Source organism: Carassius gibelio, chromosome A18 (assembly GCF_023724105.1).
Source record: "Carassius gibelio isolate Cgi1373 ecotype wild population from Czech Republic chromosome A18, carGib1.2-hapl.c, whole genome shotgun sequence".
NCBI classification, from domain to species: domain Eukaryota; kingdom Metazoa; phylum Chordata; class Actinopteri; order Cypriniformes; family Cyprinidae; genus Carassius; species Carassius gibelio.
Genome location: NC_068388.1, coordinates 12117837 through 12136766, shown reverse-complemented (window position 1 = coordinate 12136766; position 18930 = coordinate 12117837). Strand labels below are relative to the sequence as shown.

At 39.4% G+C, this 18930-nt stretch overlaps 2 protein-coding genes across 5 annotated transcripts in view; one reads left to right on the top strand and one right to left on the bottom strand.

The window, feature by feature from the left end:
* LOC127934401 (chromodomain-helicase-DNA-binding protein 2) overlaps nucleotides 1-13468 on the top strand; it is a 36490-nt gene extending 23022 nt beyond the window's left edge. For both annotated transcript variants that reach the window (XM_052531773.1, XM_052531774.1), the window contains 22 exons: nucleotides 110-298; nucleotides 463-625; nucleotides 707-859; nucleotides 1461-1532; nucleotides 3449-3598; nucleotides 3711-3859; nucleotides 3976-4165; nucleotides 4253-4423; nucleotides 6824-6993; nucleotides 7079-7120; nucleotides 7869-8008; nucleotides 8092-8230; nucleotides 8884-9034; nucleotides 9130-9252; nucleotides 9345-9461; nucleotides 9588-9725; nucleotides 10038-10154; nucleotides 10270-10448; nucleotides 10536-10635; nucleotides 10719-10902; nucleotides 11244-11493; nucleotides 11620-13468. In XM_052531773.1, coding sequence (XP_052387733.1) covers nucleotides 110-298; nucleotides 463-625; nucleotides 707-859; nucleotides 1461-1532; nucleotides 3449-3598; nucleotides 3711-3859; nucleotides 3976-4165; nucleotides 4253-4423; nucleotides 6824-6993; nucleotides 7079-7120; nucleotides 7869-8008; nucleotides 8092-8230; nucleotides 8884-9034; nucleotides 9130-9252; nucleotides 9345-9461; nucleotides 9588-9725; nucleotides 10038-10154; nucleotides 10270-10448; nucleotides 10536-10635; nucleotides 10719-10902; nucleotides 11244-11493; nucleotides 11620-11920 — 3388 coding nt within the window. In that variant the 3' untranslated portion in view covers nucleotides 11921-13468. The remainder of the gene's footprint in view (nucleotides 1-109; nucleotides 299-462; nucleotides 626-706; nucleotides 860-1460; nucleotides 1533-3448; nucleotides 3599-3710; nucleotides 3860-3975; nucleotides 4166-4252; nucleotides 4424-6823; nucleotides 6994-7078; nucleotides 7121-7868; nucleotides 8009-8091; nucleotides 8231-8883; nucleotides 9035-9129; nucleotides 9253-9344; nucleotides 9462-9587; nucleotides 9726-10037; nucleotides 10155-10269; nucleotides 10449-10535; nucleotides 10636-10718; nucleotides 10903-11243; nucleotides 11494-11619) is intronic.
* A 774-nt stretch (nucleotides 13469-14242) lies between these two features.
* LOC127934404 (repulsive guidance molecule A-like) overlaps nucleotides 14243-18930 on the bottom strand; it is a 47451-nt gene continuing 42763 nt past the window's right edge. For all 3 annotated transcript variants that reach the window (XM_052531777.1, XM_052531779.1, XM_052531776.1), the window contains exon 4: nucleotides 14243-17503. In XM_052531777.1, coding sequence (XP_052387737.1) covers nucleotides 16802-17503 — 702 coding nt within the window. In that variant the 3' untranslated portion in view covers nucleotides 14243-16801. The remainder of the gene's footprint in view (nucleotides 17504-18930) is intronic.

Here is an 18930-nt window from a genome sequence, read left to right as displayed (position 1 = left end):
GGGCAAGTGGCGTAACCGGTGTTGCGGCTTAACACCGTCTATCGCGGCAAGTCTACCGTAAAGTCAAGAAGTTTAAAACCCCAGTTTTTTTTTATTTGCCTCTTACTAGGTTTGATTCTTGGGAGGATTTCGAGGATGAGCATGGTAAAGGCAGGGATAATGGTTATCAGAGCCTACACAAAGTTCTGGAGCCTTTTCTACTGCGTCGTGTCAAGAAAGACGTGGAGAAATCCCTGCCCGCTAAAGTGGAGCAAATCCTCAGAGTCGACATGTCTGCTCAGCAAAAACAGTTCTACAAGTAAGTGCGGTTTCATCCGATTTCACAGCTCTCTAAATCGAGTAACTCTTTGATTGAGCCAAATTTTGATTCCAGCCTCGAAGACTGCATCCAGTTGGAATGCAAGTGTTTAGAGAACATCTGTCCAGCTCATCATCGTTAATTTGTAATGGGACTTTTTTCAGATGGATCCTAACAAGAAACTACCAAGCATTGTCCAGAGGAAGCAGAGGCAGCTCTTCTGGTTTTCTTAACATTGTCATGGAGCTGAAGAAATGTTGTAACCATGGTTTTCTCATCAAACAACCAGAGGAGCGTGAGAACGAAAGAACACAAGATTACATACAGGTATGGCTCTCCTAGACTGAAGCCGAATGATTCTGTGCATAGGAGACGTCATTTTCAGGTTGTTTGTTAATGTTTGTTCAGAGCTTGGTGCGCGGCAGTGGGAAACTTGTTTTGCTGGACAAACTTCTCACACGACTCAGGGAGAGAGGCAACCGTGTGCTCATCTTCTCTCAGATGGTCCGCATGTTGGACATCCTTGCTGAATACCTGTCTTTGAAACGTTATCCATTTCAGGTATGATCTGAAGGGTACTGCATTGTGTTAAAATGTTTATCTGTACAGCATTAAAGTAAAGACGTGGACCCTAATTAGAAAGATGTCTACTAGGCATGTGTGTGTGTAATTGACTGGCCGACTTGTAAAGCATTATTTAAGCTGCTCACAAATCGATTTTCCTGTGTGCCTTTGCCTGGTATAAACATCAATGAAATATATTTTCCTGCTAAATCCTGTCGTGATAACTGAATGCATTTGATACGTAACGTTTTGTAGTGTCTGTGGAGACATCGAGAGATGTAGCTTGTATATACTTGGCTCGGGCGATTTAAGGAGTCATATGTCAGGGTTGCAGTATGTCTGCTCAGACATCAAGTTCCACCAGCCTATTTTTATCCCTCCGTTCTTGTTTGGTCGGTGGAGCTTTGAGCATTAGCACAGCTTGCGTCTTAGTCTCGTTTTGGTCTGGCAAAACATCATCAGTGTCGTCATAATTTTGTGGCGACTGGGGGGGTTTTATGGGATTTTATGGGAGCATATCAAGCTGAGGTGCCCTGGTTTGGTCAAATTGCCTCGCTCGACTTTGCTGAACTGTATCTGTGTGTTTTCTAATGTTCAGCGTTTGGACGGCTCCATCAAGGGAGAGATCAGAAAACAAGCACTGGACCACTTTAATGCAGAAGGCTCTGAGGTAAGATCCTGAACTATGGCATGCGTGTTTGTTTTGTTTGGGCAGAGCTTCGCTGTTTGCAGATATTTGCTATGGTTGTGGCTTTACTGGTGGTGGGAATGCTTGATCCATGGGAAATACAGGCCTATGAATGTAATTCATAAAGGTTCAAAACAATTCTGTAGTATTGAAATAAAAAGTGCTCATGTGTGTTTAAAAACTGTACATAAAATAATTAAATATACAGTATATATGATGAATGTTTTATAAGGTTGTGAAATAACTGTCACAAAAAATAATGCAGAGCCATGAAGCATTATAATGGTTTTTTAACTCTTTCCCCACCAGCATTTTTGAAAAAAGTTGCCAGTCACCGCTAGCTGATATTCACTCACATTTGATGGACTCCAGTATATTGTGCTGTATGAATTTTTGAATATACAATACAAACAAATGTGTTTTATTCTAGCTTAAAGCATTTCTTTTATAAACACTTGAATATAGGTATAATTTTGAGCAAAAAGTTGAGAATATCACACTTTGGATGATACATCTGGATAATATTCAGTACGATAATCAAAGCATAAATCCAGTAAATCGCTTCCATCAATACCTCCAAAGCTTGCACAGACATATACCACTTCATGGATCAACTTTTTACTCAGTTTTATGCGGTTTTCATTTATATGCTGTCTACTGCTGATGATCGCTTTATTTTTCATATGCATCTTTTTACACAAGAGATTGCTTGTTTCTCCATCCTGTTCATATGTGTTTTTGTTCGGGAGGTTTTGTACTCATTCAGAAGATGTGTAATAGCCTCCCCGAGTTTATGAGAGTGAAAACACGAAAAGCCATAACCCGTTGCATTGATTTTTTTAAATGACGAGATAACTAGTCAGTGGTGGGGAAAGAGTTAACAAGTATTGATTTACTCTGATCGCTCCACCTGTCTGCTGTTGGTCAGACAAACAGATTTACACCATTGGATTGGTTATCATCTTGTTTTGATGAATATTACCTGGAAAAGGATATATAGTTGAGCTGCCACGATTGCTTGATTATGTATAAAAAAAAAAAACTCAAATGCAAAGTACAGTAAGTGACATGTATAAAACTTTATTACCATATTTTCCGGACTATAAGTCACACTTTTTTTAATAGTTTGGCTGGTCCTGCGACTTATAGTCAGGTGCGACTTATTTATCAAAATTAATTTGACATGAACCAAGAGAAAACATTACCGTCTCCAGCCACGAGAGGGCGCTTTATGCTGCTCAGTGCTCCTGTAGTCTACACTGAAAACATAGAGCGCCCTCTCGCGGCTGAAGACGGTAATGTTTTCTCTTGGTTCTAGGTTCTAAATAAATGCGACTTATAGTCCAGTGTGACTTATATGTTTTTTTCCTCTTCATGACGTATTTTTGTACTGATGCGGCTTATACTCAGGTGCGACTTATAGTCCGAAAAATAAGGTAGATCATTTTGTAAGGTTGCAAGAAATGTTAAAACCATTTAAAAATCATTATAAAGCATAGTGCTATTATGAATTCACAAAGGCTGTGAAAACAATCGTCAGGCCATTGGTGCCCTCTGGAGAAATTTGATATACATAATCTACAAAAGTTATTATAATATGTAAATTAACTGTTTTGTTCAATAAAATATAATTCAATATAATTAATCACTTTTGATATTTTATTTGAACCAATTATTATTGCTTCAATGCTATTATAAATGTATTTTAGGTGATTTTAAAGTCTATTGTTCGCTTAGGTCTATTTTTATTACCAAAAAAAAAAAAATCCTATTAGTTGATTAATCGTCAGAATAATAAACCAATTACTCTATTAGTGACAGCCTTAATATATAGATATAATCGTTCATCACTAGACTTGCAGTTGGCTCTTGATCTCACTGTCCACTGTCTTCCTCAGGACTTCTGTTTCCTGCTATCCACCCGAGCTGGAGGGCTTGGAATTAACCTGGCCTCTGCTGACACGGTGGTTATCTTTGACTCGGACTGGAACCCACAAAACGATCTTCAAGCCCAGGCTAGAGCCCACAGGATTGGCCAGAAAAAGCAAGTAAGTAGAGCACGAATCCTTGACCTAATGTGCAGCCTCACATTCTTCAACTGGAATCCTAAGTAGCAGTTCTTAGATGGCAATAAAATATATTTGGGGGTTTCTGCCATAGGTGAATATCTATCGTATGGTCACAAAAGGCACGGTGGAGGAAGACATTATTGAAAGAGCCAAAAAGAAGATGGTTCTAGACCATCTTGTCATTCAGAGAATGGACACCACTGGGCGAACCGTACTAGATAACAATTCCGGAAATTCAAAGTGAGAGCCTTGAAAATTAAATACAAAAACATGTATTTCACTGATCTGAATGTTGTTTTTAAAGTTATATTGAACATATAACACTTAATGTATACCTGTGTGTTGGCCATCTCCAGTTCAAACCCCTTCAGTAAAGAAGAATTGACGGCAATCTTGAAGTTTGGAGCAGAGGATCTGTTTAAGGAACCTGAGGGGGAGGAATCAGAACCGCAGGAAATGGACATTGATGAAATCTTGCGGCTTGCGGAAACCAGAGAGAGTGATCAAGGATCTAGTGCTACAGATGAGCTTCTTTCACAGTTTAAGGTGCTCAAGAGTCTATTAAGTCTTTTCATGTTAAGTGGCACATTTTCTCCTTAGCCTCAGCCCACAGCTCTGTTTTTCCTCTGGTAGGTTGCTAACTTCACCATGGATGAAAGTACACCAGATCTTGAAGAGAGGCCTATACGCGATTGGGATGACATCATTCCAGAGGAGCAGCGGCGGAAGGTGGAGGAAGAGCAGAAGCAGAAGGAGATGGAAGACATCTACATGCTGCCCAGAAGCAGAAGCTCCAACAAGAAGGTAAAGAGGTGCTTCTAGGTTACCTGAGCTAGTTATTGCCTGTATTTTCATGTATTGTCTAGGGTTGTGCCAGCTCAAATTGGGTAAGTGATTATTTTATGGAACCCATGGTAGTGGAGCATATGGCTGTTTTCAACAAAACCAGACGATATTTCGCCAAAAATAAAAATATACATTTTTAGGACTGACATAATTCTCATGACAATTTTGCACATAAAAACACCCCGATAGTCCTCCTTACCAGTATCTTGCTGTAATGTGCAAAATAATTATTTCATTACTTATAATTCAGATATACACTACCTTTCAAAAGTTTGGAGTCAGGAAGATTTATTTTTATTTTTATTATTATTATTATTTATTTTAATTATTATTAATACTTTTATTCTGTAAAGACATTTATGATTCTACAAAATATTTACATTTCAAATAAATGCTGTTCTTTTGTTTAGAATAATCCTCAAAATCACTGTTGTCAGAAAAATTTAAAACATTTAGTATATATAATAAATGCGTTGTAAATTTGCTTAGTGGGCATATTTGTTGTATTGAATTTAAATTAAAGAAGCATTGTGTACAATCCTATGTAAACCTCCTTTTTTGCATAAAGGTTTAAAAGGATTTTCAGCTTCATAAACAGATATGATTATCAGCATGCATTTATACTATACATGTGTATATCAGTGGACATAATAAATGTGTGTACATATTGTGTACCCCGTGGCTTTTCAGCGCTTTTATCCTCTCCTGTGAGCTGGATCCATAATATCTTGCACAGGCTGTAATGACTCATTAGATTTTAAAGCCTCACGCTGTATTCCCATGTGATGGCAGCACATGTTGAAGTACCATAATTTCCGGACTATAAGTCACACTTTTTTTCATAGTTTGGCTGATCCTGCGACTTATAATCAGGTGCGACTTATTTATCAAAATTAATTTGACATGAACCTAGAGAAATTAACTAAGAGAAAACATTACTGTCTACAGCTCCCAGAGGGCGCTCTATGCTGCTCAGTGCTCCTGTAGTCTACACTGAAGACATAGAGCGCCCTCTCGCGGCTGTAGACGGTAATGTTTTCTCTTGGTTCTTGGTTCTAAATAAATGCGACTTATAGTCCAGTACGACTTTATATATGTTTTTTTCCTCGTCATGACGTATTTTTGGACTGATGCGACTTATACTTAGGTGCGACTTATAGTCCGGAAAATACGGTATACAGCATCGTAGCTTTTGGAAATGAGTCATTACGTTTCACAGCACAGTGGACTGCCCTGTGATTAAGGCCTTGGGCCCTATTTTAACGATCTGAAATGCAAGTGTCAAAGCGCGAAGCGCAAGTAACTTTGTGGGCGGGTCTCGGCGCTGTTGCTATTTTCCCGGCGGGATTAATGGCTCTTGCGCCTGGCGCAAATCTAAAATGGGTTGGTCTGAAGTAGCTTCATTATTCATAGGTGTGGTTTGGGCGTAACGTGAAATAAACCAATCAGAGCGTCATCCAACATTCCCTTTAAAAGCAGGTGTGCAAGTTCCATTATGGATTGCTATTATTATGGCGTATTTACCAGGCGCACGCCAGGAGTGGTTCACAGCCGAGGAGACTGATGTTCTTGTAAGAGCAGTGAAAGACAGAGAAGTTGTGTATGGGGATGGGAGAATAATTAGCCTGAATAATTTGTAAGCTAGATTTATGCCTATTTTTTTCACATCTTCGTGGCACACCACAAGGATTTCCGTCATCTCATGTGTTAAGATTTTTTTAGTGTAACCTAAACCTACAATTTATGATTTGCAAAAATAACTGTTGTATCTGTGTAGATTACATGAGCAAAGTGTATGTGCATTGTGCACGCTATGCATTATGGTCAAGCATGCGCCCTTAAAATAGCATAATGAACAACGCGCAACGCGCCACTGACTTTAGACTAGGTTTTTTCTGGTCAGTGGCGCAATTGTTTAATGGAACAGCAAAATAGCACCAGGGATTGTTTGCGCCGGAACACGCCTCCTTTTTTGCGCTGAACCACCCAGGGAATGCAAGTTCATTCACTAGTTTAGCGACGTGCTTCTTGTGGAGGGAAAAGCGTGCTTTGCGCGGGTGCAAAATAGGAATGACACATGCGTCGGTGTACAAAGTCAATTGCGCTGGATGCAAGATAGGGCCCCTTGTGTCCGTTTGCAGCCACTCGCTCATTACTCTTTCTTTACACCAGAGATGATTTAATCCCGAACAGAACAGAGGTGTCCACAAAATATTCAGTGAAACCACTGTTTTAATATTCCTAAAAATGCTGCTCATCTATGCTTGGAGCGAGAATGGCTTAAAACAAGAAAAATACACTTTGCGAAGATATGTCACGGCACATTTTGCAAAAGCTGTATTGTGATGTTTTTTTTAGCCACAGGCCAATGACAGTGACAGTGACGTGGGATCCAAACTGAAGCACAGATCCTCGGGTTCAGACAGTGAATCCGATGACAGTGAGGATGACAAACGGCCCAAGCGGAGAGGCAGGCCGAGAGCTCGCAAAAACAATGTGGAGGGATTTACAGACGCAGAGATCCGCAGGTAATATAGCTTAATGTCCACTCACTGATTTCAGAAAAGACATTGCTGTAAACACTGCATTTACTTAATGGTCCATTTATTTTAGGTTCATAAAGGCATACAAGAAATTTGGAGCTCCGCTTGAGAGGTAAGAAATACTATGCTCAGAAAGAATATATTTTGTTGTAATTCCAAACTATGTATTGTATATTTAGAAATCGTTCACACTGCAAAAATGTTTTTTTATAGTTATTAAAAAAAAAACATATATATAGTAATGAAGGAAATGACGGCATATGGTTTTAGTGAAGGCTAGTAAATAATGCTAATTACAATTTTGGGGTAAACTTTGTCTTTAATTACTTTTTTACTTTTTTTATGTTATGTAAGTTATTTTAGTATTATTTACATACTATTTTAATATTTATTAATATTTTGATTTATATTTTATATCTATATTTTTGGATATTTTGTAAAAAAAAATTATGTGCTTTTGTCATTCTTATGAATTTTTGTATTGTTTTTTATTTAGCTTTCATTCATTTTTATTTCAGTTTTGTTTTTAGCACTTCATCTTAAAATGTAAACAAAAATAATATATTTTGTATTTTTTTGTGTGTGTGATTTTGTCAATTTTATGAATTTGTTTATTATTATTATTATTATTATTATTATTATTATTTAGCTTTCATTTATTTTTATTTCAGTTTTAGTTTTTAGTACTTCAATATAAAATGTAAACAAATATTTGAATTGTAGACCTGTTTAAGTTTGTCATCTAATATTTATATTTTAATGCAACTTCATTTCAACTAACAGAAATCATTTTTAGTTCACAACAACAACATGTAGTTCAATTAAAAGTAGTACTGATCTGGTTATGGTGTTTTCTAAAGGTTGGAGGCGATTGCCCGTGACTCAGAGCTGGTGGATAAGTCCATTGCAGACCTGAAGCGTCTGGGGGAACTGGTGCACAACACCTGTGTGACTGCAGTGCAGGAGCACGAAGAGCACATGAAAGAAAACCCTGTGGAAGGTGTGTGAATGCTAAGAGCAGTGCTGAGTAGAAACAGTGAAATTAATAATTGTCTTTTAATTTTAATTATTTCTTTGTTGCAGCTAAAGGCCCAGGGAAAAGACGAGGCATTAACATAAAGATCTCTGGAGTTCAGGTCAATGCTAAGTCTATTATCCAGCACGAAGAGGAGTTTGAGCCACTACATAAAGCTGTGCCTTCAAATCCTGCTGAAAGGAGCAAGTGAGTCCTAATCAAATATATATTATAGATTCTTTTTCATAATATAGTGCATAGTTAAGTTGCTACAGACACTAACTGCAGCGTGTCTTAACCATTGCAAGCACTCTCAGGCTGGAGATTTGATCAAGCCACTTAAATTTGAGTTGTTGACTATTCAAAATTGAATTGAGAATGCCTTTTAAATCCAAGTTTAATTTAGGCTTTTGAATTGAGGTAGCAAATAGTATCTAGAATTCAAGGAAGTAGAATCAGGAAAAAAATGGGATATATATTCAATTATCAAATCATTATCCAATTTATTGATTATGTTGCCAGTGTCTATAGAGTTAAATTTGTCTGCCAGAATGTAAAGTTGTGTGAACATAATCTGGTAGATTTTTGATTGTATTGAATTTATATTGAGAAAAAAAAATCCGAACTGTTGAAAAATTGGCATATTTAGTCAAAATTAAATCACAATCTAATAAATTCAGGGTTTTTTTTTGTCAGTGATATTTGTATGGTGCATAGCCAATTCAATTCTAATTGCAGTTCTAATTCCATTGCATTCAATTCTAATAGCATTAATGTATTTTAAAGAATTAGAGTTTTATTTTCAGGGACTAAAATGAGACCGAATAGAATAAGTCACGTTTTCTTTCTTTGATGGCCAGATTTCAGCTGACCTGTCGGGTGAAGATTCCACACTTTGACGTAGACTGGGATATTCATGATGACACACAGCTGTTACTGGGGATCTATGAACACGGCTATGCCAACTGGGACCTGATCAAGACCGATCCTGATCTCAAACTTTCTGAGAAGGTACATGGAGTCAAATTCTAGCTTAAATGAGCAGCATCAACGATGTGTAATTTTGCCTTACTTGACCTCAAGTGTCCGGTTGTCTTTATTTGTAGATTCTCCTAGATGACCCTGATAAGAAACCTCAAGCAAAGCAGTTACAGATGCGGGCAGACTACTTGCTTAAGATGCTGAAGAAAGAGCAGGAAAGCCAAGATGCTGTTAAAGCAGGAGATGAGGTGAAGATCATAGGTTTTTCACCATAATCATAAAAACATGCAGCCCACATATTTTAAGACATTTTTATTCTTTTTATCTTTCCACCTCTTAGACCAAACCCAAAAAGAGGAAACCTCGGATGAAGAACAAGGCCCCTAACAATGGTCTGGTCAATGAAATTGCCTCTCCTCGTCTCTCAGACAACCCATCAGAAGAGGGAGAAGTGAAGGTATGTTACTTTAATATAATCTCTACACTATTCAATATAACAGATTGATTAATGAAGAGAGATAAAGACACAGAATCCACAGCACTCACCAGTTAGGCTGCATTCGTACAATTCTCTCGTTTTCAGGACAATGCAGCTGAAAAATCTCCCACAAAGAAGAAACAGAAGAAGGATAACAAAGAGAACAAAGAAAAAACAGGAACTCCTAAAAAAGAGAAGGAGGGGGACAAAGACAAAAAGCGTTCCAAGTCCAGAAAAGAGAAGGTATTTTTTGTATATGTTGCCATCGGTATTATGTTTCTGCATGAGAACATTTCCTTTAGAAACTTAGACTTAAGTATTACGTTTCACCGTCACCCTGTGGACAATGTTTGTTATGATCTTATTCTTATCAACAGGTTGACACAAACTCATGATTTAGACCTAAATTATACTGCTTTTATTATTCAATTTTCTGTGTTATAAATATAAATGTATTACTTTTTTATGTCAAGGTTAGATCGGATTAAATCAGTACATAATAAAGTTATGTCATGTCAATGTGTCTCTCATCAACTCATCTTCTCTCTTTTCCAGGCCAAACCAGGAGGAAAGGGCAAGAAAACTCAAGGCCCTGTGCACATCACTGCAGGAAGTGATCCTGTGCCTATTGGAGAGGACGATGATGAGCTGGACCAGGAAACCTTCAGCATTGTGAGTGTTAAAATTCTCCTTTCTTCATCTCACTCTTTCCTTTTCGAGGCATGATGTAACTGTAATGTATGAAGAAATATGTTGATGTTTTTAACGTCCTATAATGTGTGTGCAGTGTAAGGAGCGGATGAGGCCGGTGAAGAAGGCTCTGAAGCAGCTGGATAAGCCAGACGAGGGGCTGTCGGTGCAGGAGCAGCTGCAGCACACTCGCACCTGCCTGCTGAAGATTGGAGACCGCATCACAGAGTGCCTTAAATCGTATAGTGACCCTGAGCAGGTCAAGACCTGGCGCAGGTATCTCAACTACACATTAGACATCTGATTTCACAAAGTTCCCATTATTTTGGACATTTATATTCAACCCCGCTTTTAATTTGTCAGAAACCTCTGGATTTTTGTGTCTAAATTTACCGAGTTTGGTGCCCGGAAACTGCACAAGCTGTATAAGATGGCTCAAAAGAAGCGCTCCCAAGAAGAAGAGGTAAGCTCGTCTTAAATCCACAGTACTCAATGATATTGTGCCTCATGTGCCATTAACTCACTTGCTCCTTATATAACTTACAGAAGGAGCAAAAGAAAAAGGATGATCCCGCCAAGAAAAAAACCTTCAGCTCTAGCCGGGATTCTGTAGGAACCCAGCCCGCAACCAAACCTCATCCTTCGGTTAACCATCTAGCTGGACCTCCCCCTCACGGCCACCACAGAGAGCAGTACAACCAGCCCAATAAAAGGCACTTTCCTAATGACGGTGAGAACTGAAACAATCCGGATGTGTGACGTCAGGTTGTCACGCATCCAAACGCATAGATCGGGAAACAAACGATCAGATCAGAAAAGCAAACAATAAACAGAGAATTTGCATGATCAATGTACTGTAGTATGACTAAACGAATAGTGCTCAAAAATGGCTTTTACGAAAGTATTCTCTCTTGAATTGGAGAGGAGGCTTGGACCTAGAAATCATATTCAAGACTTGTAGTTTAATTAGCTCATTTAATAATGATTTTGAACAACCGTAAATTGTCATTTATGATTCCAGTTGTCATTTTTAAGGATCAAGGTCTAATTTGATCCTTGTGCATCTTTTAGCCGACAGGGGAGATTGGCAAAGGGACCGTAAATACAGCTACCCGGGGAACAGCAGTCAGCCCTGGCAAGGGGATCGCCATCACCCCTATGACACTCAAAGGTACAAGGACCACCACTATGGTGACCGTCGTCCTCATGGTGACTATCGCAGCTCAGGAGGTTACCGGAACAGCGGCTCCCCTCGCAAACGACCCTATGACCAGTATGGCAATGATAGAGATCATCGGGGCCATCGAGACTATTATGACAGGTGAGCAAGAGGGGCTGTTTATTACATGTGTTAATGTTGACAACATGGAAAACGCCCGTCCTCATGCCCAAAACTGGGTTGCTGTGTGTAGAGCAGTAGAACTAATATTTAGCTTTATGTTTTCAGACATCCAGACCCTAAGAGAAGGCGTTCGGATGAATACCGCTCACCGAATTATCACCCGGGTGGAGGAGGGCATCCACAGGACTTCCGAAGGATGCCAGAGCACAGGGGACCCCCTGGAAACCATGGCCCTACGGGGCCCGATCACTACCGCCCCTTCCACCCCGACAAACCCCCACCCCTAATTGACCCCCGCTCCCCTCAGTCTCAGAAATCCCCCCTTGAGCCCATCTCGCCTGCTTTGGAAAGAACTGCAGAGCAGAAACCTGTGACCGACTTTAATTGGAACAACAGGAAGACGTGAGGTGAATACTTGGTTAGTGCAGAGACGGTCTGTACTGCCAAAGGATATGGCAGAAGGCCACCTTAGGCAATAAATGGAGCCACCACCAAACTCCTCTTTATCGCCAATGTGTGCTCTCTTCTAGGTTTCACAACTAGGCTAACTCTGCCGTTTTGGAGTGAGGAGACCGAACGAAGTGTGGTTAGTCCTATGGACTATGATTGAACTTGAAGTGTTGAAGTATGCCTAAGTTAGAAAGTGCCTCATGTATTTGGTCTTTGTTGAGAGTCATTAGCAGAAAGGGACTATCCCCAAAGCAAACCTTTTTTTGATGTTCATGCCTTTTTGTTTTGTGTTGTTTTGGGTTTTGCAAAAAACGTTTTTTTTTCATGAAAGTAGCCTTGGTGTGAGGAGAAAAAAGGAATTGTTTTAATCTCACCTTCAGATGTTGATTCATCGTTGTGTTGAGCTGTTCCAAACTATCGGTTTTGCTTTCTGAAATATCCAGACCCCTGTGATCGTGCATCATCTTGAGGAAAGAAAGTCAAGTAATTACTCGTCTTTTGATGTTGTTATCATGTAGGAGTCACGAATATGTGATGAGCTAAACCGCAACAATTACTGATTTTTTAGTGAAGTTTTTCTTGATTTCTTTTCAAATTCGCTAAATGTGTCTTCGCTATATTGCAGATGCGCCACGTGTTAATATTGTAATGCTCAGATGCCCTGTTTGAGGACAGTAGCCTTTATAAAATAAAAAAAGGGGGGCGGGGGAAGGCTCAACAGTATTCCAGGTCCATGCAGACCTTGTCAGAACACTAGATAATCATAGCATGTAAGCTATCTTTCTCTTTAATTTCTTATATCTGTAACACTTGGTGCCACTTAAGTCCACTTTATGGTCAGCGCTTGTACTGTTGCATCTTTTTATTGCACTAAAAGGACAGTACTTGCTTGATTTTGAGTATGTAGTAACGGTAGAAATTACCCGAATCTTATTTTCATTTTTAGTTGAGTTCTTTTCTCAGTATGAGTGTGCTGAAATGCTGATACCGTTGACCTTAAAGTGGAAATGTGAGTACTGTACGAATGGGCAGGTGTCTCAGTCTATTTTTTGTGAATCCGATTTTGTGCCAAAACATTGACAGACTGGCATGCTGGTAAATACCGTTCATTGATTGTTTGATGTGTTTTTCCATCTGTGCCTTATTCTTGTGTAGATTCAAACACCGGATTGGTATAAGGATGTTAAGCGATCGGAAATGATGCAGTATTAAGCTGTAGTGCACTATTTCTGAACAATTGCCAAGATGGAATTTTAACTAGGATGTAGAGCCAGCTCTGGTGAGGAGGGAACCAATGTAATGTACTCATTTCCAAAATGTAATGATGGCAGGACTGGGAGACTGTGGACACGTCTGCTCCTGCTCACACTCCACAGACATGTTAAGCTTTGAAACAAGCCAATTTAAAGTAATTTATATTTGTGAAATGTAACTGTTCAGATTAAGTGTGCTGTACATATGTTTATAGACCTATATGTATTAAACTTTCCTACATCATGGATAATCTGTTTTTGTTCTTCGCTGACCATTAAAACTAATAGCAGTCTTCTGTTTAGTTTTATACATAACTTAGTTTCAGCAAGTTGACCAACTTATTGTTTTTCATTTATTTAATGTGATATATTTAGGACAAACCTCTGAATGTTAAAATTAAAAAATGAACAAAAAATAAAAATAAATAAATAATAACAAGTTCGCGCGCTTTACTTCATGACGTGCACTGGGAGTCTGAGAGGAGTAACGCGAATGGCTAAGGTTAGACATTCTTCTGTCCACTTATTTTATATTATTATTATTTTTTAGCATGCTTCAACATTAATAACATTAATTCCAGTTCTTAAAGCGCATAAGGGAATACATATAAATTAGTAAGCTGGTGACGTTCTTCTGAATGATAAAGCCTACATTAGACACGTGTTTTAGAATCTTATGACAAATTGGTTAAGACGTCGTAACCTTTTAAATCTTTTCGATCAGTCTTTTCGTTTATAGGTGTTTATTTTAAGTGGGGAAAGCACCTTTGACTATAAATAATATTTGAGGTTTATAGAGCAAAAGTTGCAATAGGGCTCAAACACGGTGATGCACACTCTTCTCTTTAGGAAGGATCGAGTCTAAAATGGTTCAGCAAATTGAGTTTACTTATTGTACCATTAGGTGGCAGTCTTGGCTCAATGTACTTAGACGAAGTCTAATGCTATGGTGAAGTCACTTCCATTGTCAAACATGAATTCAAACAAAAAGGAACAGCTGAATACAAAACCCCAAACCAAAAATATATCAACATGACACTTTATTTTTCTTCAATAAATAATTTACAGTATTTACATATGGTGTGTGGCACCGCTTTAGTCCTACATACAAAACAGTCTAAGCTGTCTGGTAACTCCCATTCAATGTCAATACAAATTTTATCATTCACTTTTATTTTTCAGCATAAACTCTTTCACCAAACAACCAAGTAAGAGCTAGGTTAAAGAGAATAAAAACATAAAGTGCTTTTGTAATAAACAACACATGAACACCGCAAGTCACACGTTTCCTACTTACTATTTAGTTAAAAGACATGATGTCGCTGTTTTACTCTTGTGCCAAATTAGATTGTAAGTCCCTAACATTGTTTTTGTTGTGCTTGTGTACACAATATCCCTTTAAATTTAAAGGTAAATTTCACCACACCCTTTGATGTACCAAAGAATCGGCACAAAATATGATTTGCCAAATCGCACAAACTTATATACACGTCACATTACACACATACATCCAAAAATCACTAACACAAGCACACTTAAACACAAAAGTCATTACAATCATTTTTTATGCTTTCAAAAGTCTCTTTAAAGCCACACACTGCACCGACAACAAGCTTTCTTAGCAGTATTAAGGCTCTCAAAACTTTACAGTGTAAGAATAAATTACCATGAAGTCTTTCAAAGGATTCTTTATGTATAATTCATATCTAAACCATATTTCCATAGTACTTTTTACTAAAAGAAAAACAAGCACTGATAAAAGACAACTGTGACACATTCTTAGAAGAAATGGGACATGTTGAAGATGAAGTTATGTGGGCTTCATCTTCCATAAAGACCTTTCCAAAAGTCTCTAAAAATGGCCTATAAAACGATTAAGCTACTAAGGGTGCAGTTTCACTCTTTAAAATAGTGGTGCTATGTATCGTGTGACTTAAGCTCACCAATACTACTACTGCGATTTACAATACTGAGTGCCAGTAAACCTGAGCCTGCTAATGGCTGAAGAGCAAATGCCCCCATTTCTAATGTCACAAGAAATGCATGGCAGATGTTCTCAATAGCTCCTGACTGATCCATCCACTTCACTGTAGTTAGCAGCACCTTCCAATATTATACACAATCAGGACATCTGGTTTGAGCCCAAATACTTAGCTAAGTGAACCACCGAAGGTCCCATGAGAAAGCGAGAGCGAAAATTCAGCTGTTTGGGAAACTGTTGGCACCAAGGCATGTTCTTTGGCAAAACGCCTCGGCCATAAATTCACAGATCTACAGTCATGAGTTAAACGGGGCCTACAGCACAGCCACGTCGACACCCTTTTGAAATGGAGAGCGAGGCGTTGCTCTTTTAAGAAGCAGTAAGGATGATTGATGGACCTTCCTTGTGGGTCCCATCTCAAACTGCAAACATTTTATGGAGGAACTTGGCTCTCTCCTGGATATATACGTCGCTGGTTATGCTACCCCTACTGCAAACTGGCATGATTATTGTTTTCCACAAACATGTTTATCTGAAGCAAGTTTGCTATTTTCAAAGACAACTCTGTCTAGGGCTATACCATTGTATGACTATTATTTTGTTTATTCAATGGCTTTTACTTTGTGAGCAAAGTAAAGGTTATTCTCTATGTGCTTATCAATTGTTCAGGCTGACTTTAAAGATCCAATATGACGATAGAGAAAATTCAATAAATATTATCCAAATTTATAACACCTAAGCAGTATGAGTGTAGTTTTAAGTTTGACACCCCATTTTTATATAAAATGTTGAGAAGAGCTCTTAGCAGACAGTAAAACTTCTTACTGACCCATGAACAACCACACCAGAGCTACATTATGACCTTGGGTGCAATCTACAGATATTATGAAACACTTCTCACACACTCACACACACAGACACACACAAGCATTCATATAATCACCCACAAAATCTTTCTCTTGCACACATTGACAAATTATACAAAAGGCCTGATGTTATGGCCTCTGTAGACAGCATGACTTACTCGTCTGACAAGGCCTTGGCCAGGGGGTTTTCTCAAGAAAGCTAACATTTTTCAGAAGCTGGAGCTTCTTCAAAGAGAACTCCTGCCGGCCCTCCAACTTTGGAGACGTTAATAAAAGCTCCTGTCATGTCCTCCAGCCTGGCTCTGGGAGACATACTTCACCTCTCACTTGGCATCAAGTGAACTGAAAAACATCTCCAAGCTTTTCTTTCTGCAAAGGATCATCCCACCTCTCACTCCTGTCAGTGACACATCACCCTGTGGGAAAAAGGGGGAGTCTCAGGACCTCTCAGCACTGTTCTCTGTCATGAAGCAGTTATGAGATCAGCAGGATGACCACAGAGATGGGTGGGTCTCCAGGAACGCTTCTGCTCTGGCCCGATGAATGAACATACGTGATGATGACGAGAGATGAGACCATGGCGTGACACAAGACACACAAGTGTGAAAGCCCTGGGCAGAATCTCAGGCTCTAGCTGAGAATCCCAACCTCTGATAGATGGAACACAACATGGTGAGAGCAGCATTTCACATGAATACAGCACCTTCCAACCATCTAACAAGGATGTCCATTGGGGACTACAGACAAATGAAACACATGTCAGTCCATAACTGTACGACAACAAGGCTGATGAGGATTAGGAAACTAAAACCCCATTTCTCTGAGGCAGAATTGAATATTGTATCCCTTTCAAAGAGGTGATACTTGTCTTTGTTGGAGTGGAGCATTTTAACATCCTCAAAGGCATAGTAGGCCGCAAGGGTGAAGTTGATGTCCCCAGAAGATAGCAAGTCAAAAACACAGGATTGGAAATACAAATCCTCAATTGGTAGACGTTCTTTGCACTTGGCCATGGCTGACTGGTATGTGAAACCATGTGTAGGATTGCCCGGCCGTACCCTGCCTAAGCCTTGGCTCTCAGCTGCATGTGCTCTGAAGGTCCTGAAGTCTATTCGCTGGTTGGCAGGGCACCCATGCAGGCAGAGGTAAAGGTCCTGGTTGTCCTGGTCCTCCACTGAATTCACAACTTCCTCTGGCATCCGCACTGCAAAAGTGAGGTAGCGGCCGACCTGCCGAACTACAATAGTGGTGCCGATATAACGTGCTTGGATCTCCACATGTTGTCCAGGCACCTTCTCTACTATACGTAAGTTGTTGGCCCCATGGCGGTAGCCTCCGTTCTTTGAACCATCGGCAAATGCAGCTGGAAGCTCGTCAGTCTCCGCATGGTACATCTTCTGGTCTACACATTCTTGATAGTTCCTGAAGATGATTGTTAGCTGTGATAAAAGTGAGAGTTAGAACAAGTGAGAGTTATCTGCAAGATTATTTAAATTGTACTGTATTATTTATGGGTTTTGACATGAAACAGAAATAAAAACATTAGCTGCAACTGTAAAATCATTAATTGAATTATTGTAGTTAACAACAGAATTTATAAATCACATTCTAGAGAAAAAAAAAAGTAGATGGCTAGAAAACATTTCAAGTACACAAAGTTTTGATGTTGAAAATGACATATTTGTTTAATCAAAACCAGTCAAGAAACAGCAGCCACAGGCATGAAGTGTTTTATGCACCAGTGAACATAGCAAAAGATAGTGACTGTGTATTCCATTGTGCATAACTGAGCATTGTCTTTATAAAACCAGAGGACTGTGCCATGCAGACCCTCCAATCCCAGAAGCTTTCGTAATGTCACATTTGAGCAGCAGCTCAAGATACAGGGGGCCAATATAAACGCACTCTCTGGAGAAACACAGGTCCAGTCTATGTTACAGCAGGCCTCAGTATGCAGAAACAAAGACAATCCTTTCATGCAGCTCAGAGCCTGCCTGTGAACCCCAGATTCAGCTCCAGGGAGTGGACTCACAGCAGCTAGAGAGCACAGCCTGCACAGGGGCTAATTAGAGAAGGCTGCTCCTAACTCTGAGTCCTCCAGCAAGTAGCCATTAGGAGGCCAGTGGACTGCTGACACATATTTGACCTCGGGATGTCCAGGCTGTTCTGATCTTGCCAATGATGCATATGAGTGTGTCTCTTATGTCTGAGTGTAGTGGAGACTATAATCACTAAGGGTGCAGTTATCTACCTCCTGTTAGCACCACTTTAGTTTTTCGCAGGACAGCAAGAGCTTAAACAAGAGACGTCCTGTTTGCACAGGTGCCATCTCATCTGCCTGTAGACTTGTTTTTCACTTTTGTCCTAGCTGAATGTTACAAAATCCACTCATTTCTAAAAATAAAAAAAACAGCTTAACATAAATACCGTGATCCCTTTCCCTTCTACAAGAAATAACTGTGGGTCCATCTACTTAATGGGGAATCATTAGAGGTTTTTGATGGCGGAAAATTGCTCCGTTTCTTAATGTGACTCAGTACAAAGTTCCTGTGCTTTTCTGCCACAAGGAAAGACTCTGAAAAACATTTAACCCTGGTCACACAATTACATCAGCCAAAAGGACATCGGCCATAGTGAAATAAGCATTCAGCAATCGGACACATAAACTTGTAGTCCTGTGTTTTTACCTTAGGCTCCACAGCTGGCCAATTCTAAAGCAGCTCCCTAGTTTGTCCAATGGGCCGTAAAGCAAAACAATGATCATTTATGAGGTTTGAGGGCCAACTAATGCAGAGAAAATGTTGTCTGTTTCCTGTATGGACCGAGCACTTAGTTAAAACAACAAGACTCCTAAATCACACAAACA